We start from the raw sequence: 23,417 nt of genomic DNA, 5'->3' as shown, positions 1-23,417 counted from the left end.
GTTGGGTTGCTTCAGGAATTGTGTGGTTTTGGGCAGTTCTGACAAATTTACATGCAGATATGCAAGAGAATCATAAATGATCAGACTGTCTATTCTGCTGACTGGGTCTTCACTGAACAGATATGAGGCACGTGTGGCAATCCTGCTTGCAATAGTGTGATGTACCTTTGTCATTGCATCCCTAATAACATCCATAATTATCTCTGGCAGGCTTGGGCCTGTTCAGGTGGGCGATGTCACTCTGCATATATTTAAAGCTTCCATCACATAGGTGTAGCACCTCTCCACCCAGAGTGTGTCAGGAGCACACCAACCCGTAAAACCAAACAAGAGAGACACAGCCACACAGACCTACAACAGACCAGCACATGGAGATCAAGGTAGGACTAAGCTAGATACTAATTGCAAGTGACGCCAACATTACATGCATATAGCTCTGACTGTGCAAGGAACCGTTCAGTATCTTTTTCTATACAAATTCAGACATGGCTATATTAAGGACTATTCTGTTCATATACAGGCAGGAATATACCTGTAACTGTTCTATACATATTTAGGCAGAACTATACCCAGACCTGTTGCATATATGTATACCAACAGGACTCTGCCAGGGACTATTATGTGTAGATGTAAATAGAAATATACCAGAAACTGCAATGTATACACTATATTGTCAAAAGTATAGGGACGCCTGCCTTTACACGCACATTTGTTTTAATGGCATCCCAGTCTTAGGCTGTGGGTTCAATATTGAGTTGGCCCACCAGCTTCAACTCTTCTGGGAAGGCTGTCCATAAGGTTTAGGAGTGTGTCTATGGGAATGTTTGACCATTCTTCCCGAAGTGCATTTGTGAGATCAGGCACTGATGTTGGCTCGCAGTCTCCACTCTAATTTATTCCAAAGGTGTTCTATCATGTTGAGGTCAGAACTCTGTGCAGGCCAGTCAATTCCTCCACCCCAAACTCGCAACTCGTTCATCCATGTCTTTATGGACTTTGCTTTGTGCACTGGTCCAAATCATTTGGTGGAGGGGGGTTATGGTGTGGGGTTGTTTTTCAGGGGTTGGGCTTGGCTCCTTAGTTCCAGTGAAGGGAACTCTGAGGGCATCAGCATACCAAGACATTTTGGACAATTTCATGCTCCCAAATTTGTGGGAACAGTCCAACGTGACTGTGCACCAATACACAAAGCAAGGTCCATAAAGACATAGATGTTCAAACCTTGTGGACAGCCTTCCAAGAAGAGTTGAAGCTGTTATAGCTGCAAAGGGTGGGCCAACTCAATATTGAACCCTGCTGGCTAAGACTGGGTTGCCATTAATGTTCATGTCTTTGTAAAGGCAGGTGTCCCAATAGTTTTGACAATATAGTGTAGCTACAAGTAGGACTATGCCAGGGATGGTAATATTTTGATACAAGTAGGTCTATGTCAAATAGTAGGACACTATTAGGGATTGTTCTATACATATACAGTACCAGGAGGAATACAATGAAGGGTGTTTTGGTGAAAAATATATCTGTAATTCAGCTTGCCTACCTGTAAGAAGAATTTCCAGGCCTACCCTGAAGGCCTTTCCTGCTCCTTATCCCTTGCATATGTTATCTTTTAATGGCTCCACAGGCTGCACTATACAGTATGCAGATCATAATAAACACATATTAAGCTGACAGATGCTTCGCACACCTCACACACTTTCTGATGCCTGGAGAGACATCTCAAAATAAAGTGTGATGAGATAATCTATGCAGTGATTAGGACAACCCTTGTGAACCGGTCAGAAAGAGAACCTTTCACAGGTCACAGTTGATTCTCTTCTCCAGACCTGGGGGTAGTACCACCTGACTCCTGTGAGCAGTGCTAGTCCCTGGAGTGCATACCACCATGCAAAGGACTCTGGGGTTCCAGGGAGTGGTATCATCCAGCATTCCAGCCAGGTGTCTGTTGTACTGGCAGGTCCTCTTTAGGTCTTCATGCCTGGTGTATTCACAAATATACAGTATTTTTGAATTTGGGAAATGTAGTTACTAGGCAAGAAAAGACACACAAAATGCACGCTATGCTAGCTTTTAGGCATTTTTCAGGTGATCTCATTGAATTCTACTGGGGCAAAAACACACTACTCTAATGCTAGCCATACGTTATATAAAAAATCATTCAAACTCCTTTTCGAATAACACTCGGTCACAAGAGCATATGATAGTCACATCATGTAATGACCGAGTTTTTTGATAAATCGTTCAGTGGACATAAATTGATCAGTTTTTCGTCCGTTTCACATATGTGCAGTGCAAACAGTTCAATTTTTAATGGGCGAGAAACATATTAACCTTTCATATTATTGTACGTTCGGCAGAATTTTCCAACCTGTTCCCTAAATTTTTTGGGCTCTGAAAAGTAAAAAAAAACGATTTTCTATATGTGCCTATTAACTGGACAAAAAACAAATGGTCCAAATGACAGATTTTTAAACAATTTTTTGCCTAGTGTAGTAGAAGCTCATGCCTTTTTATGAGCAACAAGCTTCAAGCGACCCTACATGGAAATTGGAAATGGAAATTCTAGTGTTGAGCATTGAAGTGCGTCTAGTGATGCTTCAATTTGTAGTTCAAATCACTCAGGTGTGAACGGGATCTAAAACCAGGAGACGGAACAAACCCAAGTAGCACATAATACAGAATAAGCCTTAGGAAAATTTAGTAAAGAGTAGTGGAAGATCAGAGAGAATCATTCATTTTGGCATACCTATAGCCCCCTGCAAAGCCTGGGGAATAGAACATTTGGAACAATGTTCACTTTTTCAAGCATACACGTGCAGTTCAAATGGTGAGAATTGTCATCTTACATGTACATTACAAAAGACCCAACTTAGACTTGATATAATTTATATTAGCAAACCGTTTTATGAGATGTATCTTTACCCATTCACATGCAATGTTCACCCTAATGGTATTACAGTGAATGACTAAAGATAAATCTTAAAACATCCATTATAGGCTTATATTGGATATTTTGCAATGTACGTGTAAGACAGGGGTCTTCAAACTATGGCCCTCCAGTTGTTCAGGAACTACAATTCCCATCATGCCTAGTCATGTATGTAAATGTCAGAGTTTTACAATGCCTCATGGGACGTGTAATTCTGCAGCAGCTGGAGGGCCATAGTTTGAGGATCCCTGGTGTAAGATGATAATGTATGTAAGGTTCCTTTCACACTTGCAACAGTGTTTACCATCCATGGTGGATCCACCACAGATCATAAGGGTAGTCATAGCACATGAATGGCTATCAATATTGTACATCTCATAAAATGGTTTGCTAAGATCCATTATTTAAAGACATTCAGTATGCACTGCTTCCTGGTGGTTTTTTTTTTTTTTTATGACCAACTGACAATTTTGCTTTGAGGGACTGCACCAAAACTGCAAGCCATGTGTGTGACTTGCGGTTGTGACGCAGTCCTATTTACTTTCTTTGTAGTGTTTGACGGGAAGTCCTTTCACACTAGCAGCAGTATTTACTGGAGGAGGTTAAAGGGAGGTTTTCAGGCATCCAGTAGGCGATACCGCCGCTTTCTTGTGCCTGAAGGTTTTTTTTTTTGCTTTTTTGTTTTACTACCAAATGGCAATTTTGCTTTGCAGTACTTCACTGCAGCTGCTGTTCCCATTTACCTCCATAAGTGGGTTTCATAGGAAGCACCACCTGTTAGACATGTGCAGAATGAAAAAATTTGTTTCATTTTGTTTATTTTCTGTATTTACACACATTTGTTTAGTTAAATCTGTTTAATTTGTTTTTTGGATTTGTTTTGTTTATTTAAATTCAAATCTCTTTGAATTTTCCAAATTCAGAAAATTTGAATTGATTCAGATTCTATTCCAATTGCATTCAAATTGGAATCTGATTCCATTCCAAATTGAACTTATTCTATTCGAAAATTTAAATTTTGGAAGATTGTTATATTTTTTTCTATTCTATTATTTTTTTCTATTTTATTCTTTTATTTTCTGTTCTTATCTTTTCTTTTATACTGTATTCTTTTATATTCTATTCAAATTCAAATTTATTCTATTCAAAATTCAAACTTCAGAAAATAGTTATATGGTAAATCATTTCTATTCTTTTCTATTGTTTATTCTATTCTATTATTTTTTAATTCTTTCCAAATTTGAATTTATTCTATTCGAAATTTGAATTTCGGAAGAAGGTTATATTCTTTCTATTTTATTCTATCCTTTTCTTTTTTCTAGTCTACTCTTTTTTCTTTTCTATTCTTTTCTATTCTATTCAAATTCTAATGTATTCTATTTGAAATTTGAATTTCAGAAGATGGTTATATTCTTTCTATTTAATTCTATTTTTTATTCTATTATTTTCTATTCTATTCCTTTATTTTCTATTCTATTTTATTTTGTTCTTTTATTTTCTATTTTATTTTCTTCTGTTTTACTCTGTTCTATTCTTTTATTTTCTATTCTATCCCTTTATTTTCTAATCTATTTTTTTTCTATTCCTTTATTTTATATTCTGTTCTGTTTCACTGTATTATATTCTATTCTTTTTATTTTTTTCTATTCTTTTCTATCCTTATATATTCTTTTCTATTTTATTCATTTATTTTCTATTCTATTTATTCTCTTCGGATTGAGAGATTGTGGACAGGCTGCAGGAGAGTGTAAGAGACTGTGAACATATTATGGTAGTTGTTGGACTGCAGACATGATACAAGAGCTTGTTAGAGACTGCAGCCATGATACAATAGATTGTAAGAGACTGCAGACATGATACAAGAGGTTGTCAGAGACTGCAGACATGATACAATAGATGGTCATAGACTGCAGCCATGATACCAGAGATAGGCAGAGATTGTGGACAGGCTGCAGGAGAGTGTAAGAGACTGTGAACATGGTATGGTAGTTGTTGGAGATGCTTCAGGAGACAGTCATGAAACATATTACATACAGTCTAGAAACATATTACATACAACTGTTAGAAATCACTGCTATAACAGGGCAATAAGGTAATACAGATTCGCGTCTGCAGGGGCCCTGGGGCTGCCCAAAATGCTAAAAGGTTGCATGTCTCTTTTATTTACAACTGACTGTTTTATGGAGCTCCAGGGCGTAAAGGTATCACATACTACTGGAGCTTAGATCCAGGACCCTCTGGTCTCAGCTGTGGTAGCTGCAGAGTCTCTTGCAGCTGCTGTGCCCCTCCTGTCCAATCACAGGACACTTTGTTTTTATACCTTAGTATGCTTGCAGATATTACAAAGTGGCTGAATTCTTAGAGTTCAGCTTTAAAATAAGTATTAAGAATAGATTTAGAGATAGTGCCATGGTTGGAGCAGGGCCATCTTACCGAATGGGCATGCTGGGCAGTTGCCCAGGGGCCCCACCTGCCCAGCGACCCAGCCAAGCATTAGTTCCGATTCTCGTGTGCATAGAAGCACCTGTCCGCCCTGCGCTGCTGTCAGGCCACTTGAGCCGTGGAGGGGGAGCCCACAACTGTTCACCTCCATGGGAACAGGCACACACAGGACAGTCGAGTCTGACTCCCGTCCATGTGTGTGTTCACTGGACCCAGCCACCCAACTTGGAAGCTGTCATTAGCCTGGCACTGCTGTACCAATAAATATTGCCTTATCGATAATTTGCATTTTTATTCTCGTGGGTGATTGTGTAGGCAGGGCCCCAGAGCACTGCATTACCCGGGGGCCTATAATGCTCTTAAGATGGCACTGGGTTGGAGTTATTTTTAGGGTTAGGGTAATGTTAGCGTTAGGGTTAGAGTTAAGGTTGGGGTTGGAGTTAGGTTTAGAGTTGGTGTCATCATTAGGGTTAGTGTTAGGGTTATAGTTAACATTGGGGCTAGAGTCTGAGTTAGGGTTAGTGTTGGGTTATAGTTAATGTTTGGGATAGAGGTAGAGTTAGGTTAGTGTTAGAGCAAGTTTAGGCTAGCTATGGGTATAATTAGGGTTTGTGTTAAATATGGGTTAAAGTTAGTGTTAACTTTGAGAATTGAGGTAGCTTTAGGTATAGAGGTAGAGACTGTGATAGCCATATTGTTCCTCAACCCCATCCCTAACATCATGTTGCCAGTTAATTAGAGGCCATTTTAGACACAGGAAAAGGTCAAGCATAGTTGAAAGGAGCTACTGTAACCCCCAGAAGACACAATTTCACCTTCCCCAGTCAGGGCCGCTGATAGGGGGGGGGACCACCAGTCCTCCTGTAGGGGGCTCGGGCACACAGTGAGACCCCAACAGCATGGGGTCTGTCGGGCAGGGGGACAATTACTGAAGGAAGCCCTGTGCGGCTCTCTGCTGCAGCTGAAAGCCAATTTCTCCCCCTTCTGCCAGCTTTTAGCTTCTGCGGGGAGAGACATAGATGCAGGACATTGTTCCTGTAATTGCTTCTCCGACACCGATCCCCATTCCTATTCTGCCTGCTTCGTATCCCCCCTTCCTGTATGTCCCCCTTACACTGTGACACCCCCCTCCCCCCACACCCCAGAGCACTGCAGGCTTCCCTGTCCTGTAGTACAATACCAAATCCAAATAATAATAATAATAATTAAACATTGTAGTAAATAATTTATGAAAATTGTAAAATAAAATAATTGTAAACATTTTTAACATTTAAAAAAAATATGTATATTTTTTTTTTTTAAATGTAAAAAACAAAAAGGACTAAATCACACAGGTTCTCTGTTATGTTTTTGTCCGCTAATAATGATTTTAGTAACAACTGTCTTGATATATTCAGCGGGGGGGGGGCTGCCAGGTAGGGTGTATGGGGCCCCGTGATTTCTAACAGTAGCCCTGTCCCCAGTAACTCCAATGCATTTCAATAATAGCTGAATTTCACCAAAATATCCAGATTTTTACCAATATTGGCAAGTTAAAAATCTTAATTTTTCTTATCCTTAAGTGGCAGCTACCATTTAGGCTAAGGAGGGATGTGAAGTAGAAAAAAAAAGACTGGAAAAAGTGGAATAAATCACCAGGACCAGATGGCTTACACCCAAGTGTCCTCAAAGAACTTAGTCAGGTTATTGCTAGACCACTATTCCTAATCTATAAGGACAGTTTACTGACCTAATTGTACCAGGTGACACGCAAAAAGTTAATGCAATACCAATATTGAAAAAAGGCCCACAGATACAGTATATACCTGGAAACCACAGACCAGTCAGTCTAATATAAATAGTATGTTAACTATTAGAGGGGATGATAAGGCTCTATATTCAAGAGTTTACTCATATAAATAGAATCATTAGTCGTAAGCAGCATGGATTTATGAAGGATTGTTCTTGCCAGTCCAACATTCTATGAGGCGGTAAACTGTCATTTCTATAGAAGAATTCCAGTGCACCTGTTGTATCTGGACTTTGCCAAAGCATTTGATACGGTACCCCATAAATGCTTAATTTACAATTTGAGGTCTGTTGGCATTAATGATAGTGTATGTATCGGGATGGAAAAACTGGTTAAAGGAATGCATCCAGAGGGTTGTGATCAATAGCATATATTCTGAATAGTCTAGAGTGGTAAGTGGGGCACCCCAAGGCTCTGTCCTGGGACCAATTCTGTTTAATGTGTACATATATGATATAGAGGTTGGAATAAATAGTTCAAGGTCAGTATTTTCTGATGATACAAAGCCAAGCAGGGCAATAACTTCACAACAGGATATGGCAACCTTGCAGGAAAACCTTGATAAAATAGAGGGGTGGACAAGTACATGGCAAATGAGTTTTAATATTGACAAATGTAAAGTAATGCTCTTGGGGACTAAAAATATAAATGCAGGTTACACCATAGGGGGGAGAACCCCTAGGGGGAATCTAGGATGGAAAAGGATCTGAGGGTCCTAGTAAACCACAGGCTCAGCAATGTTATGCAATGCCAAGCAGCAGCAAGTAAAGCTAGCAGACTATCAGTGTGCATCAAAAGGGGATCTACTCAAGAGATAAAACTTTAATTCTGCCACTTTACAAGACTGGTTTTGCGGCATCTTGAGTATGCCTCAGTTCTGGTCTCCAGTCCTTAGGAGGGATGTGCTGGAACTGGAGAAAGTTCAGAGAAGGGCAACAAAACTGATAAAGAGCCTGGAGGACCTCAGTTATTAGGAACGACTACATACATTAAATGTATTCTCTCTGGAGAAGAGATGCTTAAGAGGAGATATGATTGCAATATACAATTATCCAAATGGTGATCCTAGTATGGGGCAAAATACTTTTTAGTTTTAGGTCAATAAGGAAGACATTCAATGAAGTTGAACAAGAAGTGGTTTAATAGACATGTGCAATTTGTTTTAATCCAAGTTTAAATTCAGACAAATTTTTGGTTATCCAAATCTCTGAATGAAATAGTAAGGAATTTTGTTGAAATTTGTTTGGTTTATTCGTTTTTAAACGAACTGCAGATTTTTAGAATGATTCAAATTCTGTGTGAAGAATAACTGATTGTTAAGGAGCGGGCCGGGTAGCCATCCGCCGCGTCCTTAACAACCGATGACACATCAGCTGTTAGCAGGCTTCCTTACTGACAACTGAAATGTAAAAAAAGAATGCCGACAATAAAAAATTCTGAGAAAAACAGTGTGGGCTCCCCCCCAATCCACACCGGGCCCTTTGGCTGGTCGGTGACGTCACAATGGGGCGGGGAACCTTCGATGAGGCCAGAGATTTTTCTTTTTCTTTTTTTGGGTCCAGCGGTGCAGCAGGTGTCGTGATTGACAAAGGATCTACATCGGGGGACATTGTTTTTTATTTTTTTTTAAATTAACGAATTGTCAAAAACTCGTGTACTGTCTTTATTCACTTTTTACACTTTTTTGGAGAACGCGTACCATACTCATTCACATGGGGGGGCAGGATCTGGGGGCCCCCTTATTAAATGGGGCTTCCAAATTTCGATAAGCCCTCCGCCCGCAGACCCCCACAACCACCGCCCAGGGTTGTGGGGAAGAGGCCCTTGCCCCATCAACATGGGGTCAAGGTGGTTCGGGGTACTCCCCCCCCAGATAAGGGTCTGGTATGGATTTTGGGGGAGACCTTTTTTTAAACTTAGGACCCCACGCTGTTTTTTTCTGACTTTTCTATTGCCAGCATTTTTTTGTTTACATTTCAGCTGATGGGTCATTGGTTATTAAGGACGTGGCGCTCAATTTCCCGGCCCGCTCCTTAACAACCAGCTATTCTTCAAACAGAATTAAAATTTGTCAATCATTTTTCGACTGATCTGAATTTGAATCATTCTGAAAAGTTGGAATTCGTTAGAAAACGAATAAAGTAAATGAAATTGAAAGAAACAAACAAAACTAAACTAATTCCAAAACGAATCAATGAAACAAAATTATTACCATAACGAATAGTTCCGAAACTAAACAAATTTTTTCGTTCTGCACAGTCTATGATTTAATCAGAAACTGCATTGGGGGTTCTCTACTATTGAATATTGACAGCTTAGGGAATGCAGTATACAGAGATATGGGGAAAGACACAAATATATATACACACTCATACACCAACACACACGGGTTGAACTGGATAAATTGATGTCTTTATTCAACCTTACCTTACCAACTATGTAACTATGCAAGTAACAGTTGGCAGTTTCCTTCTAGAGGACCTGTAATGAGAGATTTATTTTAAAAAATGTATTATGTTGAAGGAGCTTTAAAGCTTTTTTGGCTGTACTTCTCCTATGAATCACAAAAGTGCAGTTTGTTCTGCAATACTGTGACCCATTTTCAGCTGACAGCAAGCTAAAGCCCGCTGTCAGGTTATGTCACAGACCTGGTCCAGGCTCTGAAAAGATCCTGACCATATGGTCAGGATTCACCCAGATGCCTAGACCAGCAGCTGGCTCAGCCTCTCAGTGATCCACAGAGACCCTGAGCCAGCCGCTCCCGCCCCCTCCACAGTCCAGTGCTCCAGGGAGCAATGGAGGGGCAGAGTACAGCTTTCTGCATCCTGATGTTTGAGTGTTGAGAGATCAGCAGTGTTTGATCGCTCAGTTCTCGGTCTAGAGTTGGCGGGGGACAGATGCAATATCGCACCGATGCTGCATCCACTTAGGTGAGTATAATTTTTTTTTTTCTTCACGAATCCCATACTTCTCTTTTAAGTATGTTTCCAGGCTTTTTTCTGGGATCAAAACTTCCTGAATCACTTTACCAGAACAAAGAGATTACAAAGTTATATCTATTAATCTGCATGTCTGTTTTGGGTCAGTAACTTTAAAAGTACTTAAGTCCTTGGATCAGCATGACGGGCAGGCGCCTAGCGTAGTCAGAAGAAGAGATCATCAAAGGCAGCCTACATCCATTAGAGCGGGTTTCCTTTAATCTTTTCCTAAATCTCTTGAAAATCAAGTGATGCAGAATGCAGCTTTTCATGCTATCATCCACTGTAAGTAAGTAAGCATTCTTCTGGCAAATACAGTGGGGGATTTCATATTAAGCTAAGACATCACGCAATTTACCAACAACCACTCAAATCTGAAATCTACGCTACCAGTAAAGCTTGCTTTCAAGTCAATCTAACAAGCAATGGAGCACGGGACAGCAGAGGACAACGAGGGTGCGATAATTGGATTGGCAGCTTTACAAAGTTTATTCTCATTTACATAATCTCTGTTATTATTATAATCTGTACAGCACCTCGCCCCAACCTCCCACGTGAAACAAACTGGATTTCCGTAGGAAAGTCTCTGTACATAACATTAGGAGATAATAAAGGTCCTACAATATTTTCTGTATAACACAAACCATGTGTTGTAATGATACACTTTGTAACAGTTAATTAAGCAACAAAAAATGCAGAAACAATATTGATGGTAAAAGAGTGTTAGGTGGACGCACCCAGAAACGTGCAGGTGGCTGACACCTCCAATCTTAAGGCACATGGGGTCATTGATTGAATTGATTTCGGGATTTCACTTACTCTATTCAGAACTAAGAAATACTGTATATATTGTTTAAAGAGATATACTTTTTGGGGCTGTTTTACTAAAACTGGAGAGTACAAAATCTGATGCAGCTCTGCATAGAAACCAATCAGCTCCCAGGTTTATTTTATGTCAAAACTTAATTTAACAATCTGAGGTTAGACGCTGACAGACACAGCTGCATCAGATTTTGCACTCTGCAGTTTTAGTAAATCATCCCCTTTAAGTATTTTAGCCCATGATCACATTGGTCCGATGTGACATGTCAAATCGCATGTCAAATCGGAGCCAGTTGACGGCAATTGCACCGTCAGAATTGGTGCGACGCCGACTTTGCGGCTTCGCACCAATTCTCAAAAGTAGTTTCTATACTACTTTTAGTGACTTTGGGGGGCGATTTCCATAGACATCTGTGCAGGATCCCGCACAGATATCTGTGAAATCGCCCCTGAAGTCGGACTGAAATGCTGTTTTGAAATCGTGAACTCAGCTAAACTCGCATAATTTCAAAACAGCCTCAGTGTGATTCTAGGCTTATATTTTTAATTGTAATTAATTGTAAAAGGTTTCCTGGGTTATTAAGTGTAAGGCTGGGGTTCGCACTAATGTGATGCCAAACATCACATGTGATTTGCACCTTTGCATATCACATTCAATGTCTGTGCGATTGCGAATTCAGCCATTGTGTTGGCTGGAATTGCATCATATTTGAACCGAAATGGTGCAGGACCCTTCTTTCGTCTGCACTGGAATCAGGTTTCATGGGTGTTCAGACTCATGCGATCCGATTCCTGTCTGATTTCACAGTTTGCACTGCGTTCTGCAAACCGATTTGGGGTGTCATTAACTTTACATTGCCACCCACAGCAGTGAGCAGTGTGAACTGCCTGCGAGTCTGATGCAATGCGGGAACTCGCACAGGAATCGCTGTGGTTCCCGCATCGCATCAATGTAAACCAATCCTTCATGTCAGCAGTAAGGATAAAGTCAGGGCTGGTATTAGCGTTAGAGGTAGAGTAAAGCCTCGTACACACGATCAGATTATCAGAGGAATATTCATCAGTTTTTTTTTTTCTTGCATGCTAGTCTCATATGGAAAGTGAAGAGGTTACTTTCATACGAAACTTCTCGTACGACAGAATTCAATTTCAGAAGTGATGTCATGTGTTGAATTGTTTTGTATGTGTTCTTTAATTTCCGAGCATGACTAGTCTTGCTCTTACTGACAAAAACTGTACTAATTAAACAATAATTGGACGTTGTGTTCACATACGATAAAAATTTTATAGCCTGCATATCCAGTTTTTATCATCCGAAAATTCAGAATTGGCTGTCAAATGCACTATACTAATGATCTAATAATGATCTTCCGATTCTCTTATTGTGTGTACGGGCCTTAACCACTTGCCGACCGCCGCAAGTAGATATATTGCGGCGGTCAGCCCCTCACAGGCAAAGTGACGTATATATAAACGTCACTAGCCCGTGAGGCTCTGGGGAGCGAGCGTGCGCCGCCGGAGGCACGCTCCCGCACGGTCACGGACCCCCCCGTGCGTGTGACTCGGCGATCGTCGGGGGAGAGGGAGAAAGTCAGGCGGCTAGTGTAAACAAGCCGCCTGTCATTCTCCCCTGTGTAGAAACACTGATCATACGGTTCTACTATGTAGGACCGTTGATCAGTGTTCCTACAGCTCAAGCCACAGCCAATCACAGTTAGAATCACGCCCCTAGGGACACACACAGCCCCTCCCTCTCAAATAAAGTTAACCCCTTCACTACCAGTGTATTTTTACAGTAACAGTGCATATGTATAGCACTGATTACTGCAGTAATTTCACTGATAACCCCAAAAGTGTCAAAAATGTCAGTCAAGGGTCCGATCTGTCCGCCGCAATGTCACAGTACCGCAAAAAAAAAAACGCAGATCGTCGCCATTACGCGTTAAAAAAAAAACAACAAAAATGACAAAAATCTTTCCCTTTGTTAGTAAACGCGATAACTTTTGCGCAAACCAATCAAAATACGCTTTTTGCGATTTTTTTTTTACCAAACATATGTAGCATAAAACAAATTGGCCGAAAATGTTAAAAAATTTTGATTTTTACATTTTTTTGGGGGGGAATTTCATATAAAAAAATGTGAAAAATATTGTTATTTTTGCAAAATTGATGCTCTTTTTTTGTTTATAGCGCAAAAAGTAAAAGTCGCACAGGTGATCAAATACCACCAAAAGAAAGCTCTGTTTGTGGGGAAAAAAAGGACGTCAAATTCGTTTAGGTACAGCGTTGCACGACTGCGCAATTGTCCGTTAAAGTCACGCAGTGCCGAATCGCAAAAAAACCCTGGTCTTTAAGCAGCCAAATCCTCCGGGGCTTAAGTGGTTAAGAGTGATAGTGCTAGATTCCCTGACATCAAGTTTACTGGTAACCAAACCAAATGCCGTTCTAAATAATTATGTGCAATGTTTAAGCTACGTACATCAGAAGTTCCTGACTCCAAACTTCTCGTTACTATAAAGTCAAAATTTTTAATAAAATATATAAAAACTGAAGATTTTCCACTGCTAACTGCTCACAATTGCAGCCTGAATTTAACCACCTTCTTCCCAAGCCTATTCTGATACTTCGCTCCTATATGTAAAAATCTACTTTTTTTGCTAAAAAATTACTTAGAACCCCCAAACATTATGAATTTTTGTTTTTTGTTTTTTTAGCAGAGACCCTATAGAATAAAATGGTGGGTGTTGCAATTTTTTATGTCACACGGTATTTGTGCAGCGGTTTTTCAAACGCAACTTTTTTGGGGAAAAAAACACATTAAAAAAAAAAAAAACAGTAAAGTTAGCCCAATTTTTTAGTATAATGTGAAAAATTAAGTTACGTCAAGTAAATAGATACCTAACATGTCACGCTTTAAAATTGCTTCTGCCCGTAGAATGGTGGCAAACTATGGTGCTTAAAATTCTCCATAGGGGACGCTTTAAACGCCTTTACAGATTACCAGTTTAGAGTGGTACAGGAGGTCTGGGGCTAGAATTATTGCTCTTGCTCCGACGTTTGTAACAATACCTCACTTGTGGTGCGATCACCGTTTACATATGCGTGCAAGAGTAACGCATGCGTTTGCATTTGCGCATAAGCACGGTGAGACAGTGGCACTTAAATTTTTATGACTTATTTGTTTATTCATTTTTCCTTTTTTTAGTACAAACTTTATTGCTATCACAAGGGATGAACAACATCCCTTGTGATAGCATGGGCCGTGACAGGTCCTCTTTATGAAGAGATTTGGGGTCTATTAGACCCCAAATCTCTCCTCTGGCCCCAGCATGCAGGCGATTGGACTGAGATCGGTCCGATCGGCAGCTTCTCTGGTGGCCAGGTAAATATAGGGGTGGAACCTGAAATGATGAATACTCGTCGCACCCGGTTTCCAGGGCTACAGAGACAGGGGAACGACATCAGTTCCTCGCTGACCGCATCGCTCCTGGCCTCCTGCAATGGGACCGGAGAGGCGGCGGTGGCAGGAGGGGGGTGGAAACCCCTTCCGCCACCCACATAAGTGATCGAGTGGCTAATTAGTCTCTCAGATCATGTCTGCATTCTACAGAATCCCTGGGCGGAAAATAATGGTACCAGGATCACGGGATGATGCCTTTAGGTGCACCCATGATCCCACTAAAACCACTGAAAGCCAAGGATGTACGGGTACGTCCTTGGGTGGGAAGTGGTTAAGAAGTCAAATTAATTTGAACTTTTCTTCCACATTGTTCTGTAGTCAAATTGCCATTTCCTCTCCAGCGACAAATTCACTGCAAATCAATAGGAAGTATATAAGCGGTTAGCTATGAGTAACATTGTAACTTGGTGAATACATAACAGGTAATCATTGTTAATGCATTCTCTGATGTAGCGATTATTAAAGGTGTAACGGTGTATAATATATGATGATTAAAGTGTTACTTAGTCGATATGGGAATTAAATTACCTGGCTTTGGCACACACTGATATTCATTTTTATCCTTCTTCCAGTCGCCCGCCATTCCCGCCACCATGAATGAGAAGCGGAAGACCTGGGCATGGGGAATCCTTGTGCTTTTCCTCCTGGCTATTATCGTAGTAGGAGCCACCTTAATCGGGGTGTACATGACGCAGAAGCACACGGAGGCAGTAAGTTGATCCAATGACCTTCCTGGAAGGAATTTTGTGCATATCAGGATTAAAGCAGAACTAAAAAAAAAAAAAAAAAAATAGAAACTACTGACTAACCATTTATTAGGTATAATAAAGATGCTTTACCAAAAAACTCACCTTCAGTCTGGAGCTGTCTACTGTAGTAGTTCTTTTCTGCCACTAGATGTCCTCACCCATCCTTGTTGAATAACTGACAGCATCATCCAACCCACTTCTTCCTCATTGACCTGCCCCCAGTCTGTGATTGGATAATGAAAGGAGAAGCATAGCAATGTTTAGCTCATCTCTTTGTCACTCTGATCTCCTCTCCTATCAGCAAGCTTTTTTTGCTGCCTTCCTTTCTCCCAGTCTGAGTTCTGCTGTACAATAGACAAAAAGCTGATACCAGATCAAGTTCAGCTACTTAATGATGAATTAATGATTACAGAGCTGCAATAATTTGTCTTTTATATCTTATTGGAGTTCGACTTTAAAGTCGATATTTAAAAAACAAAGCCCTTATTATAAAATATGTATTAACTATTGTATTATAGATGCCTGAATACTGGATTCATAACTATTTGCCTATTATCCTCTATACCTCAGCTCTCAAGCTGGTAGAAGGAGGGCCAGCACTAGGAGCTAATCAGTGCTCTGTTTTTTGTTTAGTGTTGGGATTAGACTCCATTCACACTACCGCGACTTGTCAGGCGACTGGTCAGCCTGACAAGTCGTGGTCCATTGTGTGCTACGGGAACCGTCCTAATAGGAGCGACTCAAGTCGCTCCGACTTAGAAAAAGGTTCCTGTACTACTTCTGGGCGACATCGGAGCGACTTGCGTAGACATTCATTATATGAATCTGTGCAAGTGGCCCCGAAGTCGCGGTGCACGCGACTTCACAGGTCGCCCCCAAAGTCGTGCCGCGTTAGTGTGAACCGGCACTTAGTGTTAGCATTAGGGGTATTTTTAGGGTAAGTGTTAGAGTTGGGGTTAGAGTTAGGGTTAGTGTTGGGATTAGAGTTAGTGTTAGTATTAGGGATATTTTAGGGTTAGTGCTAGTGTTGGGATTAAAGTTAAGGATAGTGTTAGCATTAAGGACAGAGTTAGAGTTAGTGTTAGTATTAGGGATATTTTAGGGTTAGTGCTAGTGTTGGGATTAAAGTTAAGGATAGTGTTAGCATTAAGGACAGAGTTAGAGTTAGTGTTGGGATTAGAGTTAGTGTTAGTATTAGGGATATTTTTAGGGTTAGTGTTGGGATTACAGTTAGGGTTAGTGTTAGCATTAGGGATATTTTTAGGGTTAGGGTTAGTGTTGGGATTAGAGTTAGTGTTAGTATTAGGGATATTTTAGGGTTAGTGCTAGTGTTGGGATTAAAGTTAAGGATAGTGTTAGCATTAAGGACAGAGTTAGAGTTAGTGTTAGTATTAGGGATATTTTAGGGTTAGTGCTAGTGTTGGGATTAAAGTTAAGGATAGTGTTAGCATTAAGGACAGAGTTAGAGTTAGTGTTGGGATTAGAGTTAGTGTTAGTATTAGGGATATTTTTATGGTTAGTTTTGGTATTATAGTTAGGGTTAGTGTTAGCATTAGGGATATTTTTAAGGTTTAGGGTTAGTGTTGGGATTAGAGTTAGTGTTAGTATTAGGGATATTTTAGGGTTAGTGCTAGTGTTGGGATTAAAGTTAAGGATAGTGTTAGCATTAAGGACAGAGTTAGAGTTAGTGTTAGTATTAGGGATATTTTAGGGTTAGTGCTAGTGTTGGGATTAAAGTTAAGGATAGTGTTAGCATTAAGGACAGAGTTAGAGTTAGTGTTGGGATTAGAGTTAGTGTTAGTATTAGGGATATTTTTAGGGTTAGTGTTGGGATTACAGTTAGGGTTAGTGTTAGCATTAGGGATATTTTTAGGGTTAGGGTTAGTGTTGGGATTAGAGTTAGTGTTAGTATTAGGGATATTTTAGGGTTAGTGCTAGTGTTGGGATTAAATTTAAGGATAGTGTTAGCATTAAGGACAGAGTTAGAGTTAGTGTTAGTATTAGGGATATTTTAGGGTTAGTGCTAGTGTTGGGATTAAAGTTAAGGATAGTGTTAGCATTAAGGACAGAGTTAGAGTTAGTGTTGGGATTAGAGTTAGTGTTAGTATTAGGGATATTTTTAGGGTTAGTGTTGGGATTACAGTTAGGGTTAGTGTTAGCATTAGGGATATTTTTAGGGTTAGGGTTAGTGTTGGGATTAGAGTTAGGGTTAGTGTTAGCATTAGGGTTATTTTTTAGTTCTAGGAGAGTAAATTGGGATTAGTGATAACATTAGAGATAGAGGTTGGATTATTAATAGCATCAGGGTTTCTAAAACCATGTTCTTTGCTCATAAAGCGCCCTTCGACACAAGTCCACTGTACCATTAAAAACCACCAAAAACAGTTTCAAATTCACCTTCCCTATTAACTCCAATGCATTTCACTGAATGGCAACTCAGTTCTTCAATGCATTTGTCACTAAGTAGTACAAAGTAAATAAATGAAGTGGTTTTGCAGGTGGTAGAGATGGCATTCAAGGACAAGGCCGGTGAGAACGTCCAGCAGACGATCATGTTGAATAATAAAGAGAAGGTGGCGGCGTTTTATGTGAGCACCAACAATGTGTCATCCACCATCCTTTATGACTACGATCATGTGAGTAATATGTGTTCATGACTGCTTGCAACTCGCTCAGTTCTACACTTAGATTGTGGCTTACTGTGCATCTGTAGCCAACATTTTTGTTTTAGTTTTGGGGATTTTTAGAGTGGGGATGAGTTAGAATTACTGTCAAGTTTTTATTTCTGTCTGTGATCCCCATAAGGGAGATTTTCACTTACTTTATGTCCAGACAGGTTTAGTAAGGTGCGGAAGGGTGAACTTCTGACAATGATTGATTTAATTTTTCTCTGTGCCTTTCTGTCCAGATTACTGCATGCTATTTCTTGTATAAATGTTGCAGGGACAGGAAAATTACCGATTTCAAAATGATATATAAAATATTTTATCTCACTGAGCTACCTATGACTCATTTTTTTATACACAAAATCTGAGCTCTTTTTTTTTTTTATTTGCCCAAGGTGTTTTTTTTTTCGGGGGGAGGGGGGGGTTGTTTTTTTTTTTTTTCTTTTTTTTACTATTTTATATTTGTGGGTTTTATTCCCTTTTTTTTTTTTTTTTCTTTGAAAAAATAAATAAATAATGAGGGCTTTTCTAGAAAAAAGAAGCTTTCGTAACCCTTTACAAACCACTAAAATAGCTACAAAAAATATTGATGACTCACTGACTGTAACAGAACTAGGACTAACCCTATATATAACTAATGGATAAACTAAATGCTATTTAACAAAAATCCACCCTGACTCCTACATAATTTAAAACTAGATTTCCATGTTTGACTCATACATTTTCCCTCCCATAGCTCAGAGAATTGATTTCTATCTTCTGGCATACAGAATGGTATCACACAAAAAAGTGATACCACTTTTATGCCTTCCCCGAAAACCCATGCATTTCGCCAAAATGACAAAATTTGAAGTCTGCCAATTTTTGCCAAAATTTCAGGGACATGAAAATTCTAAGTTTCACTCATTCCTAGTTGCAGAGTAATGGGGAATGGGGTCCACACTACTATTTTTTAGGAGGATAATAAAAAATAGAACTGCATTTTAAAACTGGAGGCTAATTCCAGTTTAGCAAAACCCCAAAAAAGTTGTTTTTAAGGCTAAATTAAAGTACTTGCATCCTCTCTGTTTTATAAAGATCTAAAGTACTGAGGGTGTGTTTTTTTTAAATACCTTTTTTCACACCGCCACTCTGCAGTCACGTGATCCCACTCCGCTCTCCTTCCCCTATCTAAGCAGAGCAGCAGGAGGAGCTGAGATTTCCTCTGACGTCAGCCGGCCAGCAGGAGGAGGTCACGTGACTGCAGACTGGTGCTGTGACAGGACGTATTTAGGATTATATTTTTAAAAAAACTCACCCATAGTCATCCATTGGGGGCGCAGGGGGGCGACACCCCCCCTCCCATCCATGCATCCTGCCCCCTAATCTACATGGAGGGTGCCAGATGCATGGATTCCGATAGGGTTTTTTGTTTTTTGAAGCACGTGATTAGAGCCAGAGGCTCTAATAGGCTTCAAAAAAGAGTGGGCTCGGGGAGCAGAGCACTGCGCCCTGAGCCCACCCAGTTGTATGGCAATAGCCAATGAATATTCGCTATTATCACACTGATTCTCCTTCCAGCCAATCAAGAAGCGGGTCGTGAGACCCCTTCCCTTATTGGCTGAAAAGAGAAGCTATTTTACTGGCCGGAGGAGGTAAGAATGCTGGCTGTCCGGCCGGCCGGCCAGCCCACTGGGGGGTAGTGTATTTGCCTACCAGCCGGCCGTCCTTCCTGCTGGAGGGGGTGGTGGATTTGCTGCCCCCCCAAATTATCATGCACCACTGCCCACATTACTTTAGATCTGCCTAAAACAGAGGGCATACAAGTAATTTGGAGATGCATTGGAGCAGAAACAGTGGCAGGAGGAGAGGGAAGGGGAGGGAAGGGGAGAAGATCGGCTCTCAAACACAGATTGAGCTGACAGGCAGGGAGGGAAGGGGAGAGACTGCAGGCTGATGGAGGCACATTAACTAATCATAGATCAGCAGCCATGATCACCGTGATCAGCACACTAAGGGGGACACAGGAACAGGCAGGATCAACCGGGTATTTTACAGCATAGAGAGGGACAAATTACACCGCAACAGCACTATGCTGCTCATGCTTTAAAGGAACAGGAACTTTTTTTTTTTAAGGTTACAACCGCTGGCAAAATCATCCCCAACCACAACCATATTGGCTTAACAAATCAGGTAGAGGATCATCCCTTTATGTCCAGCCTTGGTCCTGCTTGTGCCCCTCCCTAGAAGCACCTTGATAATACCAACTGAGATCAGGGCTATGCAAGATGCAACAATAGCAAAACTAGATCAGCCTTTTTCAACTAGGGTGCCTTGAAGTTTCTTCAGGGGTGCCTTGGCAAAATGCCTAAAAATAGCCCAAAAATTGTATACAGGCCAGCATGTGGATGAAGGCTGCTTTTTAGGTACACTAAGGCGCACCATTACAACCTTCTAGCTGCTTGCGCCCTAACGACCAATGGGATCATCAGTTGATGAGGATATCAGTCGCCTGCATAGCATGCTTGTTTGACCCTCCCCTGCCCCTCTGCACCAGGAATGGGATCACATTAGCTGAATGATGGAGAAAAAATGAGGGAGAAGAGAAAGATTGGAATACCAGTCAGTACCAGTTTGCAAAAGTGTATTTGCTTTGGAAGAATGAATCACCTCTAACGTTGGATGTCCCACTTGGACTTGTCGGTGTTGCTGCATTATGTAAAATTATTAGAATAGATTTACATTTTAGAATGGGGTACTTCGAGATTGTCCATATATTTTAAATAGCACCTTGACAGAAAACAGGTTGAGAAACACTGTACTAGATTATAGAAGAAATGGAAGTACCTTTATCTAACTTATCTGCAACATTTTCCCATATCTCATCCCAGGGTTTCATCGGCTTCAGGCGCACCGGTGGAAAGAGTTGTTACATCGTGAAGATGGGAAACATCGATGTGCCAACAATGTCAGATATTCTGAAGAGCATCAGGCAATTCCAGCATCTGGTAGGGACCATTTTCTATGCAAGTACAACACAAGCTGAGGTTTCCTATTAGACAGGCAGTGTGAGTGCCATTGCTGGCTGCTGAGAATAGACACCACTGAGCAGATAAGACACAATTAAAACTCTGCATTTTACCTGAATGTTTCATGTGCAGCAGCTCTGATAGCTTCATGTTTCATGCACCAGGCTTGGAGGGTGGTGGAGTTGTTGAAAATAGTTGCATGTGTTAGGGGGAACAACCTAAGGCTAAGTTCACATGTAGGCGTTTTGGGGCGTTTTTGGGGAGTTTTTCTGCTCTAGGATCAGCTCAAAAAACGCCCATCAAGACCAATCCTATTCATTTCAATGGCCCCTGTTCACATCTGAGCGTTTTGACGTTTTAATCAAAACGCCCAACGCTCCAAAAAGTACATGAGCTCCTTTTTGGGCAGATTACAGGAGTTTTTATTTTTTTTCCATTGGTCACTAGTCAACCTAAAAACACCTGCACTAAAACACCTGTAAAACCGCCTGTAAAACGCCTGTAAAGCGCCTGAAAAAAACGCCCATAAAAACCCCTGAAAAAAACGCCTGTATTTAGCAACGCCAAGATGTGAACGTAGCCTAAGGCTGCATTCACATGTCAGCATATTGATCGCGATTCTGCTCGCGATCCGGAAATCATTGCAAATCGCGGGACGCCTGTGCGTTGCCCGTGATTTGCAATAGCACCCCAAACGCTGTGCAGAGCTTTTACCACCAGACTTTGTGGCTCTGTATCTTAGGCTGCATTCACATGTCAGCGTATTGATCGTGGGCAGAATCGCAGCGATTCCGCCCGCGATCCGGAAATCATTGCAAATCGCGGGAAGCCTGTGCGTTGCCCGTGATTTTCAATAGCACCCCAAACGCTGGGCGATGTTGCCGCGATTTCCGCCAGCCCAATCGCGGTAACATCGCGCAAAAAAAATCGCGGGACGCATTATGCTCCAAAGAAGCTCATGTACTTTTTTGGGCGTAATGCATCCCGCGATTTTTTTTTGCGCGATGTTACCGCGATTCGGCAGGCGGAAATCGCGGCAACATCGCCCAGCGTTTGGGGTGCTATTGAAAATCACGGGCAACGCACAGGCTTCCCGCGATTTGCAATGATTTCCGGATCGCGGGCGGAATCGCTGCGATTCTGCCCACGATCAATACGCTGACATGTGAATGCAGCCTAAGATACAGAGCCACAAAGTCTGGTGGTAAAAGCTCTCTACAAGAGAACCGAAAGGTAGCCAGTAGTAACTGTTAAAAAAAAAAGCAGCCAGCAGGTGGCTCCACCTATAATATTTGACCTTTTTAATCTGCTAAGTAATAGTTTCCAGAACTTTGTTTTGTAAAATAAGCCTTCTTCTGTCTTTCTTCCTCAAACAGAACTCAACAAGCAGCAGTGATTTATCATACGACCTCTTGCCAGGTGTGGAGGCCGATAGGACCAAGCTGGGTGTCCCCATCAACATTCTGTGTAGTGATGTCCCCATCTCCTGGGCCACACTGGTGAGTTATGCTGCAGGTCAATAATGTGTCAGTTACAGGTAGTCAGGATGGGAAGCTTCAGGGTACAAATTCCTATCTATGTAATGGGATGCTGCAGACTTCGGGGGCCCTTTCAGTGCAATGCAAGCTGATTACACATGCTCACACCTCTAGGTTTCCAAGAACCACACCGAGGCTTTTTTTAGTTATAAATTATTGAGTAGTTTGTTGTTGCTTTTCCTTGCATTGCTTTTCATGAAACTTGATTCTCACACCTGAAGCCATGTGAGGTTGATAAATCATAAAACGTGACCAGACGTGTCGTTTCCCAGAAGTCATAATGTCTACTGTTGTGTCAACATGACAATCCTCGTGGGCGGGATGTTTTTTTGGGTGTGTTCTCTTCTTGCCCGTGAGCCATTTAATAATTTTATTTGTATATTTTCCTTTCTCTAGAATGAGAACCCACAACTGCGCTGGAAGTTTTCAATCAGGTTCAACATCTTTGGCATTGATGTGACTTTAAACTTTGAGTCTTGATTATTCCACTCTCATTTCTGGATCATATCTTTGAATGTTGGCTGTATTTCCAGAGCCTGAGCTCAATAGCTGGTCTCCTGTGCTTACCAAGTCCTTCCTAATATTCCCCTTGTCGTCTTAAGGGCCCTCGGGAATTGAACTGATAGTATATCCAACTCAGCCTTCAAGAATATACAAACATCTACAGGACTGAATGACAAAATTGTAAATAATCAGGCAAGACAGACCATAGTGGTTTCACCTCTATGCCCGGTCTTCCATAGGCAACAAGCAACCTGTGTCAGGACTGAAAAATATTTTTAAAACATTTTATGTTGTATAATTAAGATCAGCCTTTCTCAACTTTTTTACTCCAGAGAAACCCTTTAAATATTTTTTTAGGTCTACAGGAACCTCTACTAAAAAAAAAAAATAGGGGTCAACAGGAACAATGCAGCTTATATTGGTGGTCATGGAGAAAAATGCCCCCTTACAATGGTGGTCAGAATGGCACTCATGCAGTGGGGAAAATAATTATTTGATCCCCTGCAGATTTTGTAAGTTTTCCCACTTAAAAAGC

General features: G+C 40.9%; 1 protein-coding gene across 1 annotated transcript; it reads left to right on the top strand.

Annotated features, from left to right (window-relative positions):
• The first annotated feature begins 257 nt into the window (after positions 1-257).
• Positions 258-23,417, top strand: LOC309567743 (surfactant protein C-like). Its single transcript, XM_082273189.1, has 6 exons — positions 258-380; positions 14,990-15,127; positions 17,665-17,802; positions 20,703-20,819; positions 22,217-22,339; positions 22,775-23,417. Exons 1-6 carry the CDS (start codon positions 369-371, stop codon positions 22,856-22,858), a joined length of 612 nt encoding a protein of 203 aa, XP_082129315.1. The 5' UTR covers positions 258-368; the 3' UTR covers positions 22,859-23,417.

Source organism: Pelophylax lessonae, assembly GCF_965119305.1.
Source record: "Pelophylax lessonae genome assembly, chromosome: 12".
Lineage (NCBI taxonomy): Eukaryota > Metazoa > Chordata > Amphibia > Anura > Ranidae > Pelophylax > Pelophylax lessonae.
Note: the sequence above shows the minus strand (reverse complement) of the source record. Positions and strands in the feature narration are given on the sequence as shown.